General features: G+C 42.1%; 1 protein-coding gene and 1 long non-coding RNA gene across 7 annotated transcripts in view; one reads left to right on the top strand and one right to left on the bottom strand.

Annotated features, from left to right (window-relative positions):
• Positions 1-15,451, top strand: part of LOC107770804 (regulatory-associated protein of TOR 1) — a 40,580-nt gene extending 25,129 nt beyond the window's left edge. For 3 of the 6 annotated variants that reach the window (XM_075254196.1, XM_075254195.1, XM_075254194.1), the window contains 4 exons: positions 886-987; positions 13,793-13,878; positions 14,261-14,342; positions 14,562-15,451. In XM_075254196.1, the coding sequence (XP_075110297.1) occupies positions 886-987; positions 13,793-13,878; positions 14,261-14,342; positions 14,562-14,897 (606 nt within the window). In that variant the 3' untranslated portion in view covers positions 14,898-15,451. Of the gene's footprint in view, positions 1-60; positions 855-885; positions 988-13,792; positions 13,879-14,260; positions 14,343-14,561 lie in introns of those variants that run through there. The other 3 variants (XM_075254197.1, XM_075254198.1, XM_075254199.1) reach the window with 3 other exon arrangements.
• On the bottom strand, positions 14,347-16,701 carry LOC107824306 (uncharacterized). The gene is made up of 2 exons (XR_001656827.2): positions 16,411-16,701; positions 14,347-15,395 (listed from the first exon to the last, which is right to left on the bottom strand). It is a non-coding gene; the product is annotated as an uncharacterized LOC107824306 (long non-coding RNA).
• Between the last annotated feature and the right edge of the window lie 1,176 nt (positions 16,702-17,877).

Genomic DNA, 17,877 nt, shown 5'->3' with positions numbered 1-17,877 from the left:
TTGTTATAAGTGGTAAGCATAAAAAATATATTCTATCTTATGATTTTATCTTATGGTTAGTTAGGTTCAAGTTCAGCCATGCTGCTAATGCTCGCTAACCGGTTTGAGAATATTTTGAGGTGGTTGAAGACAATGAAGACGCAAAACAAAGTGCAAACCAGTGTATTGACGTGTTTAATTGTTGTCAGAAATATAATGATACAAAAGGTTATGATGAAGGCATGAAGCATATTAAGAGATGTCTTGAGCATCATCTGCATCTAGGAAGACAACTTTGTGTTTAAGTTAATGTGTTGACAATTAGTGTTATTTTGGATTTGGTGAATTCTAGACCTAGATTGTGACTGCTATTGTTTAGTATTCGGTGATAGATTTTAGACTTATTATATTTTATGTGCTTTGGTTGTGAATTGTGACTCTTTATTTTTCATCATCAAGTTTGGGTATTTACATTTTATTAATGTTGTTTGGTTTAGTAGTCTGCCATGGTGTATTTCTGTTGGATATTTAGCGTGATTGTATGGTGTTTTTGCACAAAAAGCTTGTGCTAATGCTTGAGCTTTAATTTCAGCAAATTGGTACATGTTGACACTTCAGTAATCAAAAACTGTTTGATCAATTTCGTGGAGAATCTGAATCAATACATAAGTATTGGAATCAATTCTGACTCAATTTATTTATTGTGTTAATTACTTTCCGATCGTAAGGCCCAAACCAAGTATAGCCTATTTTTGAAGCAGAAAATAGCCCAGCATACCAAGCCCATACCGAACAAACTATACACCGAACCGACCACCCACACCTAATTACATGTCGTCGTACAAGTTAACTTTAAGTAGATGTTTTACACATTTTGCTTACATGTCAATTTGAATTTCTCATCAGCTTGCATCTGGTGAGATTTCTTCTATCATGGCTTGGGATCTTGACAAAGAGCAGCTTGTAAATACTGCTCCAACATCCTCGGATTACAGCATCTCAGCATTGGTTAGTTTTTTCACATTGCTCTGAGAGTTTATAGTATTAATTTATGTGTTCATTTACTAAAAAACCGTTTAGCATTGTTTAAGTATTTGCTTTCTATCTTGTGCTCGGATTTTGAGAAATGAATAAAGACGATTTTAAAATTTGAGCAAACTGCTAAAGAACAATGAAGTATTGATGAATGAAATGGCCTCCGAAGAACACCCCTCATTCCAAAATTTAGTTTCCTAAAACATTACTTTCAAAAATGCTCCCAGGCACTCTTCCCAAGAATCTTCTCTTTCCTACTTCCTAGGACTGCAGAATACCTTTTTCGGCATAATCTTTCACCGGAATCTAACTCTTCTTTCTTCTAAATCAATAATCACCCACTGTGATTACTACCAAACCTTTCTTTCTTCTAAATCAGTAATCACCCACTGTGATTACTGCCAAACCTTCTTCTCCTTTTCACATAAGTAGTTGTTTAGATCTAATATGGTAGGAAACTGGATATACTTCAATGCTGGCTTCAAATCTTTCGACATCACCAGCTGGAATTCCAACAAAGACACATGGTTTGAATGGTTGAAGAGAAGTCGCAATATGATGAGACGCTCATCCATGGGCAAAAAGACAATGAAATGGTTGTGCTTCATACTTAAAGAAGCTTCGAAAGATCAGAGGAATCTAGTGAGGAGATGGAAGAATAAGGAACATCTGACAGAATATTTCTGCACTAGGAAATTCAATGCTTACGGAAGGTATATGAGTATCTTGTCATTAAAGGGAGAGGAAAGGTCAATCATTATTATCCCAGAGCTGGCCTTGAATGCAGGTTGGAAAGACATTTCATTTAAGATAAAGAGATTCATTTATTATGGCCACAAGTTGAGTGAAAAAATACCTCCCAGATACACCGTGGACAACTACCCTTATGCCAAAGCAGTTAAGGAGAGTATATGGCAATCCAATACCCTTAAAGAGGCAGTAGTCAGTTCAAATAAAGGAGACATTTCTATTATGGAACCACACGGAATTGAGGACACTGGCCTGCTCAAAAGATACATTATTGGGTACTTTGGAAAGGATATTACTGAGCGACCCACACTAACAGACATAAGGAGATGGGCTGTTGCTTCTTGGAACAAAGCTTTTGGGGTCAACATGTACGAGATGACGGGTAACATATTTCTATTCGAATTTCCGAATAGATATATGGCTGAGCAGGTTTTGTAAGGTGGAATGGAGATGGAAAAAGTTCAAGTTCCATCTGGAATGGTGGAACTACACTGCTGGTTGCATATCAAATTCTCAAATAATGGAAACCTGCTGGATTAGAGCCATGGGGATTCCCCTTAATCTTTGGTCACAAAAGATCTTCAAAGAAATAGGAGATCTCTATGGGCATGGATAGCTATTGAAGAAGAAACCGACCTCAAAAATCATCTCAAGTGGGTCAGAATCCAAGTTGCTGGTGATGGCAGGAAAATACCCACTGAAATGGTGATTGAAAGAGAAGGGATCAGATTCTTCATCCCAATCTGGGCTGAAAAACAAGCAAGATTCGAGCTAAAACCATCGCAAACCCTAGCCTGTGCCGGAGAAGAAACTGAGAAAAGTACAAATCTCACAAGCGACCAGTGGACAAAGGAGACCTATGAGAAACCAACGGTTAAAAGCAGTCAAACTGCTGTAAATATGATGGGGAAGCACGTGGGGTGTACTTCACTGCATGTGAAGAGTAAAGGAGAGACACGTGTGCAGCACATGCAAGATCCAAGTTTTATTTCAGCAGATCTGGGCCTAAATAGCACAAATACTGGTCTGAAACTAAATGGGCCTGATCCAACGGCCCAAGTCATTTTTAATGACATTTCACGGGAGCCCAATGCAGAAAAAAGAGCGACGCCTTATTTTGAGGAACTTGGTAGCGTCTCTAGTTCGAAATTCAAGAAAATAACGCAGAGAATCCAATTTCCTCTGCAACCCTCTAAATTATGGCACATGCAACAACAGAAAGGGAATGCGAACAGCCTGTATGTGATGAAGAGGCAGGAAAATTGGGACAGAATGCAGGGGAGCTCACTATTCACACGAAATTAGGGGAAGATCAAGCAGATAGCAGGCTGGCGGTCCAAAAACAACTAATTCATCTCAATTCTGAACAAAACTAGGAGGTGGAGGAGGTTACTCCTCTCTCAATTCAACACCAAAATTCAGTAATGGATAAGGAGATGGACACAACACTATGAGTTCACCAGAACATGATTAAATTGGGGAAAATGTTCAGAATAGATTTTCTTGGTCACTAAGAAGAAGCACTGGAGCTGCTGATGCAAATTGACAGTTGCAGACAAGTTGGAAGAGTGGAGACAGAGGTGGAGGTGAAGAAACAAAGATTCAAAGGCTCACTAGAATTAAAAGGTCTAGCTTCCTTTGATGTCAAAAGAAAAGAACTAGGGGGAAAGACCTATCAATTATTGCAATATGAAGATCAATCTAATATCATGGAATGTTAGGGGATTAAATGACAAGAAGAAAAGGGAGATCATAAAGAGTCAAATAAGCAACTGGAAGGCAGATATTATTTGTATGGAGGAAACAAAACTGGAGGGGGATATCAAGGGAATTGTCAGTCAAGTTTGGGGGGTGGGGGAGATGGGTGAGGTATGCATGTCTAGAAGCTAGTGGCACGAGAGGGGGAATTTTATTACTATGGGACTGTAGAGTATGGAAAGGGGAGGTGTTACAGATTGGGGCGTACACTCTGACATGTAAGTTGGTAAGTTGGAGGCTCTCTTACAGAACTTTCAATGTCATATAACAGGAATATATGCTCCAAATTGCAGAATTGAAAGAAGAACAGTATTGAGGAAACTTGGTGCGGTGAGGGGTTTGTTGAATGGCCCTTGGGCAGTTTGTGGTGACTTCAATGTCACAAGGTTTCCCCTTGAAAAAAGGGATTGCCTTAGGAGGTCAAAAGAGATGGTGGAATTCCCGGATTGCATTGAAGACATGGAGTTGATAGACCTTCAACTTGAAGAAGGCTCCTACACTTGGTTCAAAGGGGATAATCATACAACTGCTTCTAGAATTGACAGGTTTCTAATTTCAGAAGAATGGGATGATAGCTTCAAAAACATCATGCAAACTATCCAACAAAGATTGATCTCTGATCATACCCCGGTGGCCCTCTGCTGTGGTGTTTGGGAGCAAGCCAAATCATACTTTAAGTTTGAAAATTGGTGGTTGAATTCTGAAGGTTTTGATGATAGAATCAGGAACTGGTGGACAACTTTTGAATTCTCAGGAAGACCAGACTACATTTTAGCTTGCAAACTAAAAGCCCTCAAAGGCAAGCTAAAAGAATGGAGCAGAAGCTGTAAAGGAAATCTGGGAATGCAAAAATCTAAATTGATAAGCCAATTGGCAGAATTTGATACAATACAGCAAACAAGAGCTTTGACAGAGGAGGAGTCAGTGAGGAAGGCAGCTGCCCTCATGGATTTTGAGGAGCATCTCAAGAATGAAGAAAGTACATGGAGACAGAAATCTAGGACCCTGTGGCTCAAAGAAGGGGATAGAAATACAAAGTTTTTTTTTCGCACTGCCAATGCACACAAGAGGTACAATAATATTGATCAACTGGTGATCCAAGATGAAACAGTGGAGGAGCCAAGCAGAATAAAGAATGAGATCATTGAATTATATAAGAAGTTATACACAGAACCTGAAGAGTGGAGACCTGCAGTCAATTTTGACAACCCCACTATCTCAGATTTGGAGAAGGAATTTCTATAAAGCAAATTTGAACTAAGAGATTTCAGGCCAATCAGCTTGATAGGGAGTTTCTACAAGCTGCTGTCAAAAGTTTTGACTGAAAGACTGAAGAGGGTGGTAGACAAACTAGTAGATGCTCAACAGATGGCTTTTATCAAAGGAAGACAAATAATGGATGCAGTGTTGATAGCCAATGAAGCAGTGGACTCAAGAATCAAAAAGAAAAAACCAGGAAATCTATGCAAACTAGATATAGAAAAGGCCTATGATCATGTCAATTGGAGTTTTTTGTTGAAAATGCTAGAACAGATGGGTTTTGGGCAGAAATGGATCAATTGGATGAAATTTTGTATCTCTATTGTCAGATTTTCCATCCTCATAAATGGATCTTCTTAAGGTTTCTTCCCTGCCAATAGAGGTCTAAGACAAGGTGACCCCTTATCTCCCTTCCTATTCATCATAGCCATGGAAGGTCGAAACAACATGGTTAAGACATCAAATGTCAATAGATGGGTCAAAGGCTTTGAGGTTGACAGGAATAGTGCTGATAGTCTAAAGATCACACATCTCCAATATGCTGATGATACTCTAATCTTCTGTGATGCTGAAGAGGAGCAGCTTAGATATTTGAGGATCATCTTAGTATTGTTTGAAGGAATTTCAGGACTTCACATCTACCGGAGAAAGAGCCATATTTACCCCATCGATGAAGTCCACAATATGGAGCAACTGTCACTAGTAGTGGGAGGAGAAGTAGGGTCTCTACCTTCCATCTATCTGGGGATGCCTCTGGGTGCAAGATCAAAATCCAAAGAGATCTGGAATTCAGTTATTGAAAAATGTGTGAAGAAGTTGTCAAGATGGAAAACTCAATATTTATCAATGGGGGGAAGGCTAGTCTTAATCAACTCAGTTTTAGATTCAATTCCCACTTACATGATGTCCTTGTTCCCAATTCCAGGTGGAATTATACAGAGATTGGACAAACTCAGAAGATCCTTCCTTTGGCAAGGGAATAAGGAGAAAAAGGTCTTCCATTTGGTCAAATGGAAATCCATCATAGTGATGAAAAGGCAAGGTGGTCTGGGAATCAAAAACTTGAAGAATCAAAGAAAGACTCTCAAAATGAAATGGCTATGGAGGTATTCTCAAGAACTCCAAACCTTATGGAGCAAAGTGATCAAAGCAAAGTATGGGGAGGAAAATAACTGGGTGTCAAAAGGAAGTTAGTGCATCATATGGAGTTAGTGTGTGGAAATCCATCAGGGAACTGGGGCCTACAATGAAGAACCACACTTTCATAAGAGTGAACAATGGAAGGAAAGGTTCATTCTAGAATAATAACTGGTTGGGGTATGGATGCCTAAAGGAACTCTACCCTGATATGTTTGGTTTGGCACAAGACCAACAGAAGACAGTAGCTGAGACGTGGAGTTCTCAAGGATGGGAACTAATTCTTAGAAGGCAGTTGAATGACTGGGAGATAGTAAGATTAACTGACCTTTATAACAAGCTGGAGACATTTAAAGGAATACAGGAAGGGGTGGACTCATTTTGGTGGCAGAGGCATGACAGAGGGGTCTATCAGGTTAAGGTAGCATATAAGATTTTGAATCAAAATAACCCACAGATAAGAGATTGGCCATGGAAGCATATATGGAAAACTAAAGTTCCCTATAAGGTAGCTTGTTTCACTTGGCTAGTAGCAAATAAGGCTGTCTTAACTTAGGATAATCTCATAAAGAGAGGAATCTCTTTGTGCTCAAGATGTCTTCTATGTGGGGAAAGTGTTGAGACAGTTAGCCATCTATTTCTACACTGCAAGATAACAGACCAACTATGGAAAATTTTTATTAATCTTAGGGGTATTTCATGGACAATGCCCCATAGGATCAATGAAGTTCTTTTTAGTTGGGAAGAAGCTGGAGCTGAAGCAACCAACAGAGATAGATGGAGGACTGTCCCAGCATGCATCTGGTGGACAGTTTGGAAGGAAAGGACTGCTAGATGTTTTGAAGACACAAGTAACTCAATACAGAAGATCAAACTCAATTGTATTCTTCTTTTTTGTTTTTGGTGTAAACATATTTACACAGAAGATACATTGTTAATCATAGACATATAAGGATCTTGCTAGGATTGCACACTAGCAAATCTAGTTAGCATTTACCTGTAAATATGGTTTCCAGTACAACCTATGTACTGATTTTATAATATATTCAAATGTTATCATTTAAAAAAAAAAAAAACACCCCTCATTCCTCAACACATATACACGCGCGCGCGTAAACATCTACATATGTATTTTTTTTCTTTTAAGGCATGTACATATGTATTGTCATGGGCGGCTTTCCAGCCGTGCCCCATGACCCCTTGGGCGCGCCCCGTGGCGTCCTAGCAAGCCTTCCAATGCCTAGCGCCACGGACGGCCCCGTGGTCTTGGTCGCGCCAAGTGACAAGCGCGCATGTGCCTCTGTCGCCCCACCGATATCCCTCGCCAGCGCCCAACCGCAGGCAGATGCCAACAGCGCCGCGCGCGCAGACAATGCCGCGCGCGCAGATCCTGATGCCAAAGACTATGCTGCCGACAACGGCCATGTTTTCTGCCTTATAGCAAACTAAGTCTTTTTCATTGTAAATATAGAGTAGTTTTATTCCATGTAATTTCATTATGTTTCTCTAGCTTAATCAAGTCTAGTCTTGTAGCTTTGGATTATTTTTTTTAAGCATTATTAAGGGGGACCAAACAATCAAAACTTTCTAGCAAGCAAACAATTCTCTGTACTGGTGTCTCTCCCCCTCGACACCGCATTTCCTTTCTGTAATAGCTTTCATTAATGCAATCAAGCTTTCTTTCATTCTCAATTCTCATTCCTGTTCTCTCAATTTCTCTTGACATTGGTTTTCCCGTACGGCACTGACAATCTAGTCTAGCGTACGGAGGGGACCTCAGTTGGCGGACAGTAACTGCACTGACATCAGTTGCTTAGCCTTACGTCGCCCTTCCAAGGAATCTCAGGAAGGCGCCGCGTAACAGTTGGTATCAGAGCCTAGGCTCGACATCGGACGAGGGAACGCATTGCCATTACCACCATTTCTGACCATGGTGAATCATGGGGACCGCATTGCGGCCCTTGAACAGACGGTTGACGGATTACTGCCCATCATGGATACGATGCCTGAACTAAGAACCAGCCTAGGGCAAAGGTTGGATGACCTGGACCGCAGGGTGCTCCAGGCCGAAGTTGACATAGAAAACATCAGTCGTGACTCCGAGGGAGATCGACAAACAGCAGCCACAGAGGCAGCCGAAATTTTTGGCAAATTCGAGGGACTCCAACAGGAGCGTGCCGAGGATTTAGCTTACAGGGCACAAGAGGCAGATAGGGTGACTGCCATACAACAAACTATTGACGACTTGACAGACAAGCTCAATGTTGTCAATGCTGCTTTACAGGGCCTACTGCGAGGCGGTGGAAACCAGGTCGGGGGCACTGCAAACCCCACCTCCGCGACACAAAAATTGAAAATTCCTGAGCCAAAGCCATACAGTGGAGCTAGGAATGCCAAGGAAGTGGAGAACTTCATTTTTGATGTCGAACAATATTTTGATGCTGTTGGGGGCCTAGAAGAAGCCAAGAAGGTAGCAACTGCTGCCATGTATCTTCAGGGTGATGCTAAACTCTGGTGGCGGGTGAAATACGAAGCTATCAAGGCCGGTGAAGATGCTCTCGAAACATGGGCAGAACTGAAGGCAGCCATCCGCCTACAATTCTTCCCCGAGAATGTTGAATACAATTCAAGGAGAAAGCTACGGGAGCTCCGTCAGACCAAATCTGTGCGGGACTACGTGCGGGAATTCTCCGCGCTCATGCTAAGCATACGCGACATGGGGGACAAAGACAAGCTCTTTACCTTCCTAGAAGGGCTGAAACCTTATGCCCGTATGGAGCTACAAAGGCAACGGGTAGATACCCTGCCCAAGGCGATCCAAGCAGCTGAATGCCTTGGGGACTATCAAATGGAAGCCCGGAAGGATAGGCCTCAACCGCCTACCCGAGCGGGATTCAAAGGGGGCCAGTCTAGCAATGGTGGCCCTAGCAGAAGTGGGGGAGATCGGAGCTCAACCAAACCTAAGGCTCCCTCCACAGGCAGCAACAGTGCTGCATCTAACAACAATGATCGGGGGAGGAAGCCTCCTTCAGGGTGCCGTCATTGTGGCGGACCACATTGGAACAATGAGTGCCCACATGCACAGATGAATGCCCATCAGACTCTTGATGATGGGACAGATGACGATTCAGACGATGCGGATCAGACTGAACCCGTAGGTGCCTTCAATGCAATTGTTGGCTCCATTTCTGAGGCATTAGCAGAGACTAGTGCTGGTATCCGTAAGAAGAAGGACCCATGTCCCGTCACCAAGAAAGGGAAAAAGAAGGCGGATGATGAGACTCCTCTTAAGCACGAGAGGACCTTAATGTTCGTTGAGATGAAGGTGAATGGCAAGCCCATTCGGGCCATGGTAGACACGGGTGCTACCCACAACTACTTAGCCTCGACTCAGGTGGAGCGCCTTGGTCTAGTCGTAGGGAAAGGTAGAGGCCGTGTCAAGGCTATCAACTCACCTCCCCAGCCAGTGGGTGGAATAGCCAAAGAAGTACCGATGAAGCTTGGCCCTTACGAAGGAAAATTCAACTTGCGTGTGGTGATCATAGATGACTTCGAGTTGATAGTTGGATTGGAATTCCTGAGGCAAACCAACACCATGCCTGTACCGTATGCTGACATGTTACTGATGATGGGAGCAAACGGGGCCAAGCCCTGCGTTATCCCGTGCATGCCCATGAAGATGGCCGTTGAAAACATCTCGGCCTTGCAGTTGAAGAAGGGGGTCAAAAGAAACGAACCTACGTTCCTGGCAACCCTCTGCATCGAAGATGTAGAATGCTCCTCGGGTCCCATTCCTGAACCCGTGAAGGAGCTACTACTAGAGTTTGAAGATGTCATGCCACAAGACATGCCAAAGCGACTACCGCCTAGGCGCACTGTGGATCATGAAATTGAGCTGGTGCCGGGCGCGAAGCCACCTGCCCGGGCGCCTTACAGAATGTCACAACCCGAACTCACCGAACTTCGGAGACAATTGACGGAAATGCTAGACACAGGGATTATCGTGCCCTCCAAATCCCCATACGGGTCCCCTGTGCTATTCCAAAAGAAACATGATGGTAGTCTACGACTCTGTGTGGACTATCGGGCTCTAAACAAAATTACTGTGAAGAACAAGTACCCTATTCCGTTAATGGCAGACTTGTTCGATAGACTGGGTGGCGCGACAGTGTTCACCAAAATAGATCTGAAGACAGGTTATTGGCAAGTTCGGATTGCAGAGGGTGATGAGCACAAGACGACCTGTGTGACAAGATATGGCTCGTACGATTTCCTAGTTATGCCATTCGGCTTGACTAACGCCCCAGCTACATTTTGCACTTTGATGAACCAAGTCTTCCGGGAGTACATTGATGAATTCGTGGTGGTCTACTTGGATGACATTGTGGTATATAGCAAAACATTGGAGGAACACCTGATGCACTTGCGGAAGGTCCTAGCTCGATTGCGGGAGCATGAACTATACGCGAAGCTATCTAAGTGCTCCTTTGCTCAAAAGCAAATTGACTTCCTCGGACATGTCATTGGGGAAGGGCGAATCAAGATGGACCAGCAGAAGATTCAGGCAATCACAGATTGGCCGCCACCTAAGGATATCCATGCCTTGAGGGCGTTCCTTGGTCTATGCAATTTCTATCGGCGATTCGTGAAAAACTACTCCCTCATTGCAGTACCATTGACAGAACTCCTCAAGAAGATCACGCCTTGGGAATGGGGACCCAAGCGAGCGGAGGCCTTTAACGCATTGAAAGCGGCTATGTCTAGTAGCCCCGTCTTGGCCCTTCCTGATCTGGCCAAGCCATTCGAAGTACAAACAGATGCATCTGACTATGCCCTCGGTGGCGTCTTGCTACAAGAAGGGCATCCTGTGGCGTACGAGAGCCGGAAGCTAAAAGATGCAGAGCGACGCTATGCCGCCCATGAGAAAGAATTATTGGCTGTCGTCCACTGCTTGCGCCTCTGGAGGCACTATCTGCTGGGAACCCCGTTCGTGGTCAAGACAGACAACACAACTGTTAGCCATTTCATGACCCAGCCGAAGTTGAATGGTCGACAGGCCAGGTGGCAGGAACTCCTAGCTGAATTCCACTTCAACCTGGAATACCGAAGTGGGAAGACCAATCATGTTGCTGATGCGCTCAGTCGGAGAGCTGATCTAGCATCAGTGTGCTTACTCGCCACCCTAAGGGGGAGCGAGGTAGCCACCTCCATCAAGGACCAGATACAAGATCTACTCATCAGAGATCCTGCTTCACAGTATTTGGTTGATTTGGTAGGACAAGGCAAGACTCGCCAGTTCTACATGGAAGATGGTTTTCTGAAAGTGAAAGGGAACCGACTTTATGTTCCTAAAGGAGGAGATCTACGAAGGACTCTTCTAGCGGAATGTCATGATACTCTGTGGGCCGGCCATCCCGGTGAAGAACGCACCATGGCGTTACTTCGCCGTGCATATTATTGGCCTCAAATGGCCGATGACGTTGCTCAGTATGTGAAGACTTGTCTAGTATGCCAGAAGGACAAGTCAGACCGCTTAACACAGGCGGGACTTTTGGAACCACTAGCTGTCCCAAAGAGACCTTGGGAAAGTGTTTCCCTGGATTTCATCACCGGATTGCCCAAGGTCGGAGATCTAACAACTATCTTGGTTGTGGTAGATCGGTTTTCCAAATATGCTACCTTTATTGCTGCCCCACAATATATATCAGCAGAAGATACAGCTCGACTCTTCTTCTCTCATGTCGTCAAATATTGGGGCCTACCCAAAGATATTGTTAGTGATCGTGACTCACGCTTCACTAGCAACTTTTGGACCCAACTCTTTAAGTGTCTTGGGTCGAAGCTGAATCACAGCTCAAGTTTTCATCCGCAATCTGATGGCCAGACGGAGCGGTTCAATGGTATGTTGGAGGAATATTTGCGTCATTTTGTAACCGGATCGCAGAAGAATTGGGTGAAGCTTCTGGATGCTGCTCAACTGTGTTTCAATTCACAAAAGAGCTCTAGTACAAACAAAAGCGCTTTTGAAATTGTTACCGGACAGCAACCGCTACTCCCACACACCGTCAATGCACCAAATATGTCTAAATCTCCTCGAGCTGCTAGCTTCTCTAAAGAGTGGAAGCAAAATTTGGAGATAGTGCGGAGCTATCTTGTCAAGGCTCAAAAGCGGATGAAGAGGCATGCTGATCAGAATCGTCGCTTTGTTGAATACCAAGTAGGAGACAAAGTGATGGTCAAAATTCCAAAACGTTACTTATTTGCAGGGGTCCATGACCCTCGCTTATTACAAAAATATATTGGACCCTTGTCCATTGAAAGGCGTATTGGGAAAGTTGCATACCGGGTGGATACCCCAGCTTGGTGGAAAATTCATCCTGTTTTTCATGTCAGCCTCCTGAAACCTTTTCGGGAAGATACAGAGGATCCTTCAAGGAGCCAGCTCACAATACCCAGTATTCGAGGGCCCAATTCAACCGGGAAGAGGCGTGTTGAAGCTATCCTTGATGATAGAGTGATTCATGCCTCAAGGAAAGATCACCAGGAGTTCTTGGTGAAATGGCAGGGCTGTGATACAGAGGAGAACACTTGGGAGAGGGGAACAAACCTCAAAGCCTACAAGAGCCTAATTGAAGATTATCTTGCAAGTAAGGCGCCGAGGACGTCGCCAACTCAGGTGGGGGAGAATGTCATGGGCGGCTTTCCAGCCGTGCCCCATGACCCCTTGGGCGCGCCCCGTGGCGTCCTAGCAAGCCTTCCAATGCCTAGCGCCACGGACGGCCCCGTGGTCTTGGTCGCGCCAAGTGACAAGCGCGCATGTGCCTCTGTCGCCCCACCGATATCCCTCGCCAGCGCCCAACCGCAGGCAGATGCCAACAGCGCCGCGCACGCAGACAATGCCGCGCGCGCAGATCCTGATGCCAAAGACTATGCTGCCGACAACGGCCATGTTTTCTGCCTTATAGCAAACTAAGTCTTTTTCATTGTAAATATAGAGTAGTTTTATTCCATGTAATTTCATTATGTTTCTCTAGCTTAATCAAGTCTAGTCTTGTAGCTTTGGATTATTTTTTTTAAGCATTATTAAGGGGGACCAAACAATCAAAACTTTCTAGCAAGCAAACAATTCTCTGTACTGGTGTCTCTCCCCCTCGACACCGCATTTCCTTTCTGTAATAGCTTTCATTAATGCAATCAAGCTTTCTTTCATTCTCAATTCTCATTCCTGTTCTCTCAATTTCTCTTGACATTGGTTTTCCCGTACGGCACTGACAATCTAGTCTAGCGTACGGAGGGGACCTCAGTTGGCGGACAGTAACTGCACTGACATCAGTTGCTTAGCCTTACGTCGCCCTTCCAAGGAATCTCAGGAAGGCGCCGCGTAACAGTATATATGATCATGTACTCCTTGGAACCCATCATAAGCTCTTGTGTGTATTTAAATTCAAAACAAATAATGTCATGCTCTGTGTTCATATAGAATCAATGAAGAATAAATCAATTATTGAAGGTGGTATAAACCACTCATCTACGGAGTGTACATTCACCTACCTGAACCTATTTTCCACACCTGCTTACATTGTCATGATATATCTGTAAGGCTTGCATTGGGTGGAGGAGGAGGTAACATATATATTTGTTTTCAATTAAATAGGCTGGCCTGTCTCTTTTGGTAGTACTAATTCTTGGATCTCTTGTTCGTCTTTGCTTTATCCCCTTTTTCCGCTATCCTCAGGTTCTGTGCTAAAACATGTAGTGTTTTATTGGCATTTTAAACAACTTTACCACGTCTATATGTTACATGTTTTTGCCGGATGCTCTAACCATGCCACTTACTTTTGTGATGACATATTCTTTTTCATGCCTTGTGCAGTCTGCTTCTCAAGTTCATGCGGGTCAATTTGTTACTGGCTTCGTGGATGGATCTGTCAAACTATTCGATATTCGGATGCCAGAAATGTAAGATGTAGTACTAGTAATTCATGAGCATATATATGTCCGAACGCACACTTTTTCTTGTATATGGAACTCAAGTACATTAGTCGAATTGGTAGTGTGGACTTGCATTAACTTAGACCACAAGTCTTCTGTTTTTCGAGTGGGGTTAGGGTGTAGGAATTACGTCTCCTGGAGTTCGTGATTTATAGATATCAGGATAATAATGTTGTCTTTGGCATTATGAGGTGAGGACAAATTCGGACCTCAAAGATGGGTATCCGCTCTGCATGGTTTCTCTCAGAATGCATACATTAGGCACTATCCACACATGCATGTAATTTTTTGATGCATAAAATACATCAATATTCAGTGGTTTTTGACTGTTTAATTTGTGTTTGTTTAGGCTTGTTTGTGCAACACGACCTCACCCCGAAGTGGAAAGAGTTGTTGGGGTTGGCTTTCAACCTGGACTTCAACCAGCGAAGGTGATTATCATTAACCTCTTCATATCTGGCCTGTCAACTTGTCTGCTACTGATTTGTCAGTAGACCATCTTTGAAAAAAATGTACACACACATACACACTCTCTGTGTTTAATATCACTTGTTACAACAATTACTTCTTGTGACAAGTTTTTTTCACACAAAAGTTCTATATTATCAAAGCAAATGAGAAGTCATGAACTTTCTCTTGTTTCTTCTCAGGTTGTCAGTGCATCTCAGGCTGGTGATATTCAGTTCCTTGATATGAGAAATCTCAAGGAGGCATACTTGACCATTTATGCTCACAGGGGATCACTTACATCTCTGGCGGTCCATCGTCATGCACCCCTTGTAGCGAGCGGTTCATCTAAGCAACTTATCAAAGTGTTCAACCTGGAGGGTGAGCAGTTAGGCACCATTAGGTATTTGTCCACCTTTATGGCTCAGAAGATAGGATCTGTAAGATGTCTTACCTTCCACCCCTATCAAATGCTGCTTGCTGCTGGTGCAGCTGATGCCTGTGTTTCTATCTATGCTGATGAGGTCCCGCCACCATGATAACAACTTCATAGCTTCGTCTACAAACCTTCAGATTGAGAGACAAGATTTTCAGACTTATGGTATTCCTTTAAGGTGGTCAGTGGTGGATGCATTGTTGACATCTTCTGGTCCCTTCTCGACCTCTCTGAAATACTGATTGACTCACTGAGATTGCAGTTATCTTCTGGTCAGTTGCTGTCAACCTCTCTCAAATACGGATTGGCTCACTGAGGTTGCATGCTACTTATTTATTGAGAATTTGAGAGTCAGCTTCAGAGTGGTGGAAAGTTGAGAAGAATCAACATACTGGAGGGAAGCGTTGGAGAATAATTTGATACAGAGGTAAAAAGATGTAGATATCTTCATTCTTTGTTGTTCTAGTTTGTAAATTCCATTTTCTCTAGTTTCCTGCTTTAGTTCAATCTTCTCTCTGCTTAGCTTACCTTCTTTTCTCCATTCTCACCCATTTAAGTCAATTTGTACTTATCAACTAACCTCCATTTGTAATGCCTTCACCTGAATAATAATTTTAATGTTAAAAACAGTCCTCAAAAGGGATGATAGTTGGACAATCTTTTACTTTTGGATCACCTATTTTTGCTCACTTTCATATAAACAGCAGTTTAACGACTGCAATCGACTTCAATAATGAGTTTGAATAGGTTTAGCTATTCATTGACTACGTCAATAAAGCACAGCTTTTTAACGACTGATGTCCGATATTGGATCAGGCTAGTCCATTTTTTGTTCTCTCCATTTCCAAAGTTGGGTTTTTTTTTTGACGCTACATTTAAATATCAAAGGTTCAGATTTATTTGTGGTGGGGGGGGGGGGGGGGGCAGAAACTAATGATAAATCAGAAATGTTTTTTCTCTATATTTGTATTTGGTTCATTCTTCTTAATTTTCAAAAAAAGAAGAAAATTGTTATTGCTTTTTTTTTTTCCAACGACTTCGGGTTATTACAATTTACCATTTTACGAAATATTTTCCTCTCTTTAATCAAATAAGTGACTCTATCTTTTAAGTTACGAATTGGATGGACTAAAGGAATAGTATTATATGTGAAGATATGTCGCAAACTAAATGTAACTTCAAAAAAAGAAAAAACTAAATGTAACTTCTACCTGTAATTCTCTGAGAGTGAATTTTTAGAAATCACTATTGTTTAGTGGCTATTAACTTTATATAGCTACTATTCAGTTGTTACGGCAGTGTATGCGTTGTATTCGCGCTGCTGTATTTATGAATACAGTAATAAAAAGCGCCTAAAAATTAAGGTAGTTCAACTGTACGTGCATGTATTCACATGCATCCGCGCCAAGTATTCATGAATACAACAGTCTAGCTGTAAGTGCATATATTCATATGTATTCGCGCCATGTATTCACGAATACAGTAACATAAATAGCATATTTCATTCCTCAATGATAGTATATACCATAAATACTTATTTTGCTATAAAATATAAAATGAGCTATGGAAAATAATATCTTAAAATAATTTTGGTTTATAATAAATATGGTGTATACCTTTGCCACAGGATTTAAGAACATGCAGGAAAGCTTTTAAGAACATGCAGGAAAGCTTTTAACTGAGCTATTTTCTTGCATAAGTACGTAGTCTATTGCCTTCTTGCGTTCCCACTGGTCAGCTGGTTTCAGTGCCCTGATATGAAAATTATCATTAGATAAATAACTTCGTGCTGTTATAAAATAAAAGCAATTTAGTAAAACATGAACAAGAAATAAAAGTAATTTAGTAAAACATGAACAAAAATAAAGATAGAGAAAAGGAAGAGATTCTCTTCTTCTATTGTGTGTATTTTCCTATCTATTACAAGGCCTTTATATAGGCATAAAAAGTGAAGAAAATATGTCATGGAATATGTCATTGAACATACAAAATATGTCATTGAATATGTCATTAAGCATTTGAGATGAAAATCATGGAAGAAGAGTAGACATCCACCATAATGTGATATTTATCATAACACTCCCCCTTGGATGTCCATAGATAATGTGCCTCGTTAAAACCTTACTAAGAAAAAACCCTGTAGGGAAAAAATCTTAGTGAAGGAAAAAGAGTACACATATCTGTAATACGCTTTATTTGCTGCCTCGTTAAAAACCTTACCAGTAAAACCCAGTGGGACAAAACTTAGGCTAAGGGAAAAAGAGTACAGCGCATATCTTACTCCCCCTCATGAAAACATCACTTTATTTCCCAAAGACGGCGCATTCCAATCTTCTGTCTCAACTTCTCAAATGTTGAGGTTGGTAATGCCTTAGTGAACAGATCAGCCAAATTTTCACATTAACGAATCTGTTGAACATTAATTTCACCATTTTGTTGAAGATCATGCATAAAAAAGAACTTTGGTGAAATGTGCTTTGTTCTGTCTCCTTTGATGTATCCTCCTTTCAGTTGAGCAATGCATGCATCATTGTCTTCATATAGTGTAGTTGGATTATCTGTTTTCATAAGAAAATCACACATTTCCTGAATATGCTGAGTCATTGATCTCAACCAAACACATTCCCGACTAGCCTCATGAATGGCTATTATCTCAGCATGATTTGAAGATGTGGCAACTATTGTTTGTTTCATTGAACGCCATGATATAGCAGTACCTCCATATGTAAATAAATAGCCTGTTTGAGATCGTGCTTTATGTGGATCAGACAAATAACCTGCATCGGCATAACCAATCATTTCTAACTTGAATTCATTAGAATAAAACAATCTCATATTTATGGTTCCCCGTAGATATCTAAATATATGCTTAACACCATTCCAATGTCTTCTTGTTGGAGAGGAGCTGAATCTTGCTAATAAGCTTACTGCAAAAGCAATATCTGGTCGAGTATTGTTGGCAAGATACATCAGGGCCCCAATAGCACTAAGATATGGGGTTTCATCACCAACGAGCTCTTCATCATTTTCTTGAGGCCGAAATGGATCTTTATTTATGTCAAGCGATCTTACAACCATTGCAG

The sequence above is a fragment of the Nicotiana tabacum genome, chromosome 5 (assembly GCF_000715075.1).
Source record: "Nicotiana tabacum cultivar K326 chromosome 5, ASM71507v2, whole genome shotgun sequence".
NCBI lineage: Eukaryota > Viridiplantae > Streptophyta > Magnoliopsida > Solanales > Solanaceae > Nicotiana > Nicotiana tabacum.
The sequence above is the reverse complement of the archived record's forward strand: the minus strand, read 5'-3'. Positions and strand labels throughout refer to the sequence as shown.